This window comes from Typha angustifolia, chromosome 5 (genome assembly GCF_048772165.1).
Source record: "Typha angustifolia cultivar Huaian chromosome 5, ASM4877216v1, whole genome shotgun sequence".
Taxonomy (NCBI): Eukaryota; Viridiplantae; Streptophyta; class Magnoliopsida; order Poales; family Typhaceae; genus Typha; species Typha angustifolia.
This window is the reverse complement of record NC_133243.1, coordinates 2,012,073-2,021,703: the sequence shown is the minus strand read 5'-3', so window position 1 is coordinate 2,021,703 and position 9,631 is coordinate 2,012,073. Positions and strand designations below refer to the sequence as shown.

The window sequence follows — 9,631 nt, the reverse complement described above, 5'->3', positions numbered from 1 at the left end:
ATACGATGGATATTATCAGATAGGCAAAAGGGGCTAATTCGTATAGTGGATAATGCATTTCCTGGAGCTTGTCATGGATATTTGTTATTAACCGGCTTGATCCGATTCATAGCAATTCTGCATGGGATTTGGGATCCGTAGGTAGAGACACGAATTCCTAGGTATAGGATGGAGGTGATGATGGAGAGGAGGCCGAGTAGTTAATGGAGGTGGCTCGATGATAGATGGTGGTGGTGGTGGTGGTTTGTGAATACAGTTGTCATAGATGGTTGAAGCCTATGATTGGCCTACAATTATGGTAAAAATCATACGGAAGATAGAGACAATTAAGATAAAGAGACAAAAGGAGAGAAGTAGGCTTGTCTTACGGGACTAGGGGGATCAGCGGCAAAGGGAGATTAGAAGTTAGACAAGACATTGCCAATGGAAGAGGTGGCACTAGTTGGTGAAGAGGGAGGAGATAGCTATAAAGGCTAATGACCTAGTTGAGAGAGATGCTAGGGCAAAAGCCACTTAATCTTTTATTCCAAATATGCCTAAGATACAAGCCATAAGGCCCTATTTATAGAGATTAAATGAAAAAGTTAAATAAATTTAACTAAACCAGTCTTCCTTATCTTCTTAGATTAAACCTTCATTTTGCCGTAGATATATTTTGAATATGAAGAAGTCATGAACACCAAAACTTGTACATCTGGAGGTTGGCGATCTTATCCAACTAGTTTGATATTATTCGAATATCTGTAGAATATTCTACGAATATTTTTTTGAAACTGCTTGCAGAGCTGGATTTAGCTAATTAAATAAAATTCTAACATACTAAGACTTTGACTAAACCATATAAGAATAATAAATAAGATAACTAGACTTGATCTATCAAGCCCAATGTCTTTCGAGGTGATCCGATCTAGTCCGAATTATATCATTCCATAACGCTTTCGTTCACCTTGTCCTCAAGGTGAGAAGTAGTCCCCATCTATGAAAAGACGTCTCTTTTATCCTTAAAAATGCCTTCATGATGTTTTGGTGTTGCCTTTCTTGTGGTTAGCATCTAGTCCGAGGAAGACATGCTTTAATACCAAATGTTACAAACCGGCTTGATCTAATTCGTAGTGGTTCTACACAAGATTTAGGATCCGTAAGTGGAGGCATGGATTTCTAAGTATAGGATTGAGGTGATGATGGAGAGGAGGCTGAGTAGTTGATGGAGGTGGCTCGACAATAGATGATAGTGGTGGTGATTTGCTGATGTAGTTGAGATAGATGGTTAAAGGCTATGATTGGTCTACAACTGTGGTAAAAATCATACGGGAGATAGAGACAGTTAAGATAAAGAGACAAAAGGAGAGAAGTAGGCTTGTCTTACGGGACTAGGGAGATCAGCGGCAAAGGGAGATTAGAAGTTAGACAAGACATTGCCAACTGAAGAGGTGGCACTAGTTAGTGAAGAGGGAGGAGAGAGCTGTAGAGGCCAATGACCTAGTTGAGAGAGATACTAGGGCAAAAGCTACTTAATCTTTTATTCCAAGCATGCCTAAGATAAAGTCATAAGGCTCTATTTATAGAGATTAAATTAAAAAGTCTAAAAGAAATTTAACTAAACCAGTCTTCCTTATCTTCTCAAATTAAACCATCATTTTTCCGCATATATATTTTGAATCTGGAGAAGTTGTGAATACCAAACTTGTACATTTGGTGGTGATCTTATTCAACTGGTTTGATATTATTCGGATATCTATAGAATATTCTGCGAATATTTTTTTGAAATTGCGTAAAGTTGGATTTAGCTAATTAAATAAAATTCTAACATACTAAGACTTTGACTAAACCATATAAGAATAATAAATAAGATAATTAGACTTGATCTATCAAGCCCAATGTCTTTTGAGGTGATCCGATATAGTTTGAATCACATCAATATTGTATGGTGCACCTTTTCTGAAACTTTCCAAATGCTCCAAAAAGTTTTCCTCAATATAATAAGTTTTGGGCAGCAGCACAAACTTATAGGGAGACTTAGTTCAATTACCTCATAGAGCAAATAAAACAAGAGTTTCTTCAACAGTATGTTTACATGAGTAAAATTCTTATAAGTATGTGAGCTAATTATTATTTTTCAGATAGAAGATATTCTAGACTAACTACTAACATGTCTGAAAGCCTAAACAATGTTATTCGTCAATCGAAAGCTATGCTAGTATAATATTTGATGGAGACGACGAGATAAAAGATAGTTGATGTTACGAACCATGTGTTCGCTACCCAATCAAGATCAAATGTAGGGAAACAACCCGCGTAGTCGGAGTAAAATAATCACCAAATATTCTATCATAGACAGAAAATTATGAAACTAGAGATGGTCGATTCGTAACTTCCCGATTTATAGTTTAAATATTTACTCTCTTTATAGATTCTAACTATAACTAGGATGAAAATGTGCAAAAGTGGCGGTGATGGTGAGGGTGATGGGTGACGGATGATGGTGATGATAGGGGAGAGGATGATAATGGTGATGGGATGGATGGATCATAGTGTTAAGGAGATAAGGATGAGGGGAGAGAAGTAGTCAAGATCCAAAGGAGGAGAGAGGACTCGATAGATGAGGAACAATAGAAGATCACTGGCATCGAGATGACGCATGGCTAGGGCTTGAATGAAGAGGAAAGAAAATTAGGGTAGAGAGAAAGGGAAGGGATAGAATTTAATATTCAGTCATAATTGATTCCTTTTGGTTTTCATCGACACCTTAAGAGGTTAACCAAATAATCCAAAAATGACCAATAATAACCCTAGAAATAATGAATTCTCGTCAATCACGTTCGAATAGGGTCAAACGTGTTTGAACATAGAATTCTCATTCTTTTCCGATGCAAACGTATGCAGGCATTTGCACACGGGCATTTGAATGGGGTTAAGTGCATTCGAATGCACAAATCTCTATCGATGGAAATGTCTATAGGCGTTCACAAGGGGCGTTCAAATGCGACCCTCTCGCATTCAAATGCGACATATAGAATCTTTATTTTCTAAAGGAAACAACTAAAACAACAATAAGAGTAGACTCCCATAGGGTGTATCCATGCTCGAGATGACTCGATGGGTCCGAATCACATCATTCCACTATGCTTCCGCTCACTTTGTCCTCAATATATCGCTCAATCAAGGTTGCCTCAGGTTCCCATGTCGCTTGCTCCTATGTCTGTCTGATCCAGCTTTCTAACATCTCTGTGACTATTCGTCCTTCTTGTCTAACCCTCCTTGTGCTAGGACCTTCTCGAGAGCGGCCTCAACTGGCTATAATTTGGGTTCAGGTACTCGGGCTCTCAAGTTGGATACATGGAAAATCGAGTGAACTCAGTGACTCAGGTAGGTCCAGCTTATTGCAACTGCTCCCACCTTCTCTAGGATCTAAAATGGACCAAAGAAGAAATGTGCCAGTTTTTGGTTTTGAATAGTTCATACCAAGATTTGCCGGTATGGTTGGAGTCGAACATAGACCAAATCACCAACTTCATAGCTTCTTTTCTAGTTTTTGCGATCATACACTTGCTTCATTTGGTTTTGTGTCGCTGTTATGTGAAGCTTGAGCCACTTGAGTACTTCATCCCGTTCCACTAGTACCTTATCTATGTCAATACAGTCAAGTGCGCTTGGCCGGCATATGATCGCAATTTTGGGGGCATGCGCCCATAGACAGCCTCGAAGGGGGTCATCCCAATAGCGGTGTGATGAGCTGTGTTGTATGAGTACTCCGCCTAGCGTAGGTAAGTTAGCCATCTTTTCGGTTGCTTCCCGGTGATGCATCGCAAATATTGCTCGAGGCGACGATTAACGACTTCAAATTGCTTGTTGGTTTGCGGATGATACGCCGAACTCATTTTTAGTTTAGTACCTTGCTGTTTGAAGTACTCTTACCGAAAGTGACTTGTGAAGATCGAATCACAGTATGAAACTATTGACCTTGGCATTCCATGCAACCGAGCTATTTCTTTCACAAAAATTTCTGCTACCTTCTTTGTAGTGTACGAGTGCGCTAGAGCTGAAAAGTGTGCACTTTTCGTCAATCGATCAACCACCACCATTATCGCCGTATGTCCTCTAACCTGGGGTAGTTCTTCAATGAAGTCCATCATCACATCTTTCCAAATTTGCTCTGGAATTGGTAAGAGTTGCAACAACCCCATCGGTTTTGTCGAGTTCGCCTTAGCGCGTTGATAGATTTCACATGCTCGAACATAAGACATCACTTTTTTCTCACCCCTGCCCATACATAATTGTGTGTCAACCTCTTATAGGTGCTAAAGGTTCCCTCATGCCCCACCATAGGAGTAACGTGGAAGTGGCGAATCAAAGTCACCTGTAGTTCAAATTTGGTCGGTATTCGTACTCGCCCTCGGTCTAGTAGTAGACCGTCCTTCACTTCTAACCGGGGATAGTTAGATGGTTCTTCCTTTACCTTCTTCATGAGCTCCCTTATCTTTGTATCTTCCACACATGTAGCTCTAATCTCTAAAAAAAAGGGAAAGACCGGGATAGAAATCATGGCTAGGTCGGTCGGTTTGGGTTGTCGCAATAATGCATCGGTGACCCAATTTTCAATTCCCTTCTTGTACATCAATTCGTAGTCGTAGCCTAACAACTTTATCACCCACCGCTATTGTTTCGGAGTGTTAATTACACTCTTTTTAGACTATAATAGTGGATACTTGCTCACCATCTTCTAGTGAAAATATTTCAGATCAGTAGATGACCCTGAGCCCATAGAAAATCTAATAAAGAATAATTTATAGTTTCTTTTTATTTATTTTATTAATTTAAATTAAGCTAGATGGCTTATATCCCCTATGTGGGCAATTATATCTGTCTATGGTTATATATTTTGGGGCTTGTTGTGGCATATGATATTATAGGCTTCCTTTTATTTTATATTATTTGTGGAAATGTGATTTTTTTTTTTCTACTTATTGTGTTGAAACATTGACCAATATGTCAAGTGGAAATCACGTGGGTTCTATCCACATAAAGGGCATGTGTATTTGGTAACAAATTTTATAGTTTTCATTAGAAAATGCAAAAGTGTTTAACGTCTTACTTTATAGAAAACACTAAATAGTTTAGCATTTTATTTTTAGATAGAAACACTGAAAAGTCTCTATTAGAAAATGTGGAAGTATTCAGTGTCTCATTTTTTATAAAACGCTAAAGAGTTCAGTGCTTTATTAATGAAAGATAGACAAAATTTAAAATTAAAATTTAGAGGAGCTATCATCTTTTTTTCTTGTTGACTATAGGGAATTACTATGCCAATTCAACACATATATCTTTTCTATATCTTAATAATCAAGATTAAATTTATGACGCTCTAAAATTTTTGTGTATATTTTTATCAGTTTGAGGTTTAATTAAGTTTTGATCAAAATTATTATATTTATTTTTTCTATCTTCGTAATGATATATCATTTATCTGAAATAGGCTATTGGGTAGAAATTTATGACTTTGAAAACTACGCTAAATAATTAAATAATTTTAACAATAAGACACTTAATTGTTTAGCATTTCATATGAAAAAGATAGTATCTTCTTTCTCCAGTAAAACATCGATTTTTCAGCATTTGTCTTTTGAATAAAAATACTAATAAGATTAGAATTTTACTTAAAAGATAAAATGCTCCATTTATCTAAAATTAAAACACTGAACTTGGGTCTGTTTAGTGTTAAGTTTGGGGCGTGGTCTGTTTCAGTAAATAGAGCTTAGAAGAGGGCCAGTTTGGTCAAAATCCCGAGTATATAACCTAAAATCTGCACAAAGTCAAAGCCCGGGGGAGATAACGGGTCGGGTAAATGAGTTTGGTCAGAAATTACCCGAACCCATATCCTTATAGAGAAACTCCTCCCTCGAGCCCTAAATCCTCTCCAATCTTCCTCCCTCGGTTCCTCCTCTCTATTACGGGGCACGGCGGCGAGCGGCATACGACGGCAGTAGCGAGCGGCAGACGTGACGCTGGTATGCCCACCCATCTCTCTCTCTCTCTCACTACCATATACATTTTCTCACTCTCCAACTCTAACTAGTCACTTCCCATCGGTCGCCACCCCAACCCTCTCTCAGCAACCGGCCCACCTTCCCACCAAAATTATTCGATTCGATCTAATAAATACCATGTGTAAGAATTGAGAATTCGTATGGCTCAAATACTTAGTATTCTCTCATTTATCACCTGTATCTACTATTGAGGGATCACTACTCACTCTCTCCCACGTCATTCTCACCTTCCTGCTGCCAAAGCTACAATAAGTTGCTTAATTGTTTCTAGGCATGACAAACTGTCCATCTCCGCTTGTCAATGAAGACTCAACTGATTTATTAGTTAAACTGAAGTTCTAGTTTTTGCTTTTTGTTTTCTGTGAATATATGTTAACTGTTTATTACTTAAATAGAGTGATGTGGTAGAAAGTTCCAAACAATTGTAAGAAGCATAATCAGGACTCATAAATCTTAGATTTAACCAAGATCTCGATAGATGTAGATTAGTATTACAGTATAATATAGATTACTGCTAGTTACTTAATTAGTTTTTAGTTTTTACTGTTTTAGTAGAAATAGAATGTCGACTACTAGTTATTGCTATTTATTTTTTAGTATTACATTAATTGTGAAATTTTATAAAGATTATATTAGTACATATTATTTATCATATATAATTATTTTTAATTTTTTATATATTAAAATTTTAGATTACATATGTCTTCGTATATGCACCTGGACACTGCCTAGGTGCTATATGGTGGGGGTGACCTCCTGCATATTGCGAGTGCCTCTCCGAACATTGGTTAAATATTCGTCCTTATCGTGCACACCTACTCCAACTGTGAGGCATAAGTTAGTCCAGCATTTAAAATAAGTTGTTGATCCACTCACCTAATTCTGTTATTAATGCTATGTTATAAAGTTAATACATAGTACAGCATTTTAGCAATTTCTTGATAGGTATCCCTCTGTGGGTGTGTGGGTGTGTGGGTGTGTTGTATGTGTGGAGATGCACCTCCCATGACCATCACCTCTTTCACTACCACCCTGTGCCACAGTGACTCTTCGCTTCCCGCACACACTCACGCTCTCACAGGGAGAAAGTGAGTTAGTTACTTATTAGATATTAGATGAGGTAAAATTGTGACAAATAGAAGACGACTTATTATTCAATGATAAATCATTGAATGCTGTTGAATTATTCTTGTTAATCGATCAGTAATCAAACCAAAGTGCTACGCTATGCATGAATGATGAAAATTAGCTTTGACTGATTGAGTGTAGGAATCATGCTTATACAATTATGACTATTGGATAAAAATGTTAAAACTTAAAAGCATGTCTCATTACTTCCTTGGGAATTAGATCCGAGTGATTGAGTAGATGGGAAATCCAAGTTGATTTTTTGTTTTTTTTGGTCATTCTTTCAAATTTGCTGGTTAGAAGTTGTTATCTTTTCTCACTGTAGATTTTGTCGCTATCTTGCCTTAAAAAGTGAAAGAAAGAATTCAGGAAAAAACTTGTGGATGAACTTGAATTTGGGTTAATATAGGACACCACCAGATTTGGAGGGCTTAAGGAGTACAATGAAGCTAAAGGTTGTTTGCAGGAAATTATATGATTACATTCGATATGATATAAAGGAAATTGCTTTTCCATCATCCCTGCCTGACCCTCCGCATCACAAGAAACGAAAAGAATTGACCTGGAAAGAACGTTGGTATGTTTTCAAGGAAGCATCTAGGCTTTATGCAGCTAGCTGGGTGCAAGATATTGGCCCTGACCTCAGACCAAATGACTATAAAAAGGATGTGGAAGAAGATGGTCAACCTCATGTAGAAAATGCTAGATCTCGCCAAAGTGAACCTTCAACATTGGAGGATCTTGCAGTAGCAGCAAGAGGTGGGATGGAGACCCTGAGACCTGCATTGCAACGCATCTATATGATGCGTGCTTCCGCTTATAGAGATGCACTTAAAAGCTTCATAGAAGGTTATCAAGAAGGGATAAAGCATGTCATGGAAGAAAAAGTAAATGCTAAATCTCAGCATCAAAGCGATGAACCAAAAAAATCAATGTGATCTCTGTCTATGAAAGATTTCTGTAAGTTATTTGTAGCCTTGACACTTTTAGCCATAATTTCAGAAATACAGTAGAGTCCAACTGAGTCTAACCTTCTGATTGTTTGTTTTGAGATATCTCTGTCACAATCTTTTTCTTAATAATATCTTCTCACTTTTCTAATTCTATCTACCTTTCCATTTTGGATGGTTCAAAGATCTCTGGGTTAAATTGGCTTTCTAGATTCTTCAAGTTGTTATGTAATTTTATTATAGGAATGAAATGCATGACATGAGTTAGTATCTCTTTTATCATATAACATGTTATCCTTTTATTATTGCCTTTAAACCAAATGTACTTTTTTTACAGATCAGTCTCTATTTGTTACTGAACAAGGCTTTGTTGTATGTTGTAGGTGGATAAGTTGGCAACATGGGCCGGAAGGCTGGGGGTTTGTACATAAACCCGAAAAAGTTTGGTGCTGTTGGAAAGCCTTGCATGAAGGAGATGGTAGCATTTCTTGGTTGTTTGTCTCTCAATAAGAACAGTGACGATAAGTGTACAAAACAGAAGGATCTCCTGCTAGCTTGTGCAGAAGCTCAGGTGCTACTTTTGTTCATCTCTTTTGAAAATTTATGCAAGTATTTGTGAAAAGATTTCTCCATTATGGTTCTTTGCATGTTTGGTGGATTCAGTTTGAGTTAACCTTCAAAGACGATTCTCCATGAATACGTCAGCTTAGTTTGCTTGTATTTTATCTTTTAAGGATATTGTCTTTTAATGGTTGTAGTTCCTTACTTCCTTTGTATTTAAAGGAGAAAGTAGATATATTGCTCTTATGAATATTCTTTTCGTTGTTGAAGTTTAACGTAAGGATAATTCCTATAGAAAAGGGATAACTAGAGGTTCATTCTCTAAGTCCAACATTGGAAGATTTTCTCAATAACATGGAACATGTAGTGCTTTATGGGAATCTCAACCCCCCACCCCTCACACCATATATCACCAGACAGAGACACACACACACACATTGCAATATATTAATACTTTTGTACATCTAGTATGTTGTAATTAATCTCTTGCTTATTTGACCAAGTATGATTTTTTTGCCAATGCATTATTTGAAGTATAAATGTTCTGAAGCATTTCTTATTATGTTTTTAACTGTCTTGTTCTTATTGCAGAGAGGAAAACCCAAAAATCCAGCAAGGACGATTAACTACCATTTGCAGCGACTTGGCAGAGCAAAGTTCTTTTAGTTTTATATGCTACTCTCTTTCATCTATGTTAAAGCATCTACATTAGATGAGACCTACATTAGATGAGAGGAACTTTTTGAGTATTTTTTTTTTCTTTTCAAGTTAACAAATTGGCCTTTGTGACCTTAACATTTTGGACAAAGCCCATTGTTGTTTTGATTGTGGAAGTAGATTTCCTAACTTGGTTCAGCTGATGTTTGGATAAATCGTGTGCTGCAGCAGCGCATGGATCGTAATACTTTTTCAGTCTTTCTCTATTCTTAAAAGAGACCATTTATTCAA

General features: G+C 37.1%; 2 protein-coding genes across 2 annotated transcripts; both read left to right on the top strand.

Annotated features, from left to right (window-relative positions):
* Positions 1-5,912: 5,912 nt before the first annotated feature.
* LOC140760199 (uncharacterized) lies at positions 5,913-8,110 on the top strand. Its single transcript, XM_073097050.1, has 2 exons — positions 5,913-6,005; positions 7,582-8,110. Exon 2 carries the CDS (start codon positions 7,616-7,618, stop codon positions 8,108-8,110), a length of 495 nt encoding a protein of 164 aa, XP_072953151.1. The 5' UTR covers positions 5,913-6,005; positions 7,582-7,615.
* A 412-nt stretch (positions 8,111-8,522) lies between these two features.
* Positions 8,523-9,631, top strand: LOC140760200 (uncharacterized). The gene is made up of 2 exons (XM_073097051.1): positions 8,523-8,693; positions 9,275-9,631. Exons 1-2 carry the CDS (start codon positions 8,523-8,525, stop codon positions 9,347-9,349), a joined length of 246 nt encoding a protein of 81 aa, XP_072953152.1. The 3' UTR covers positions 9,350-9,631.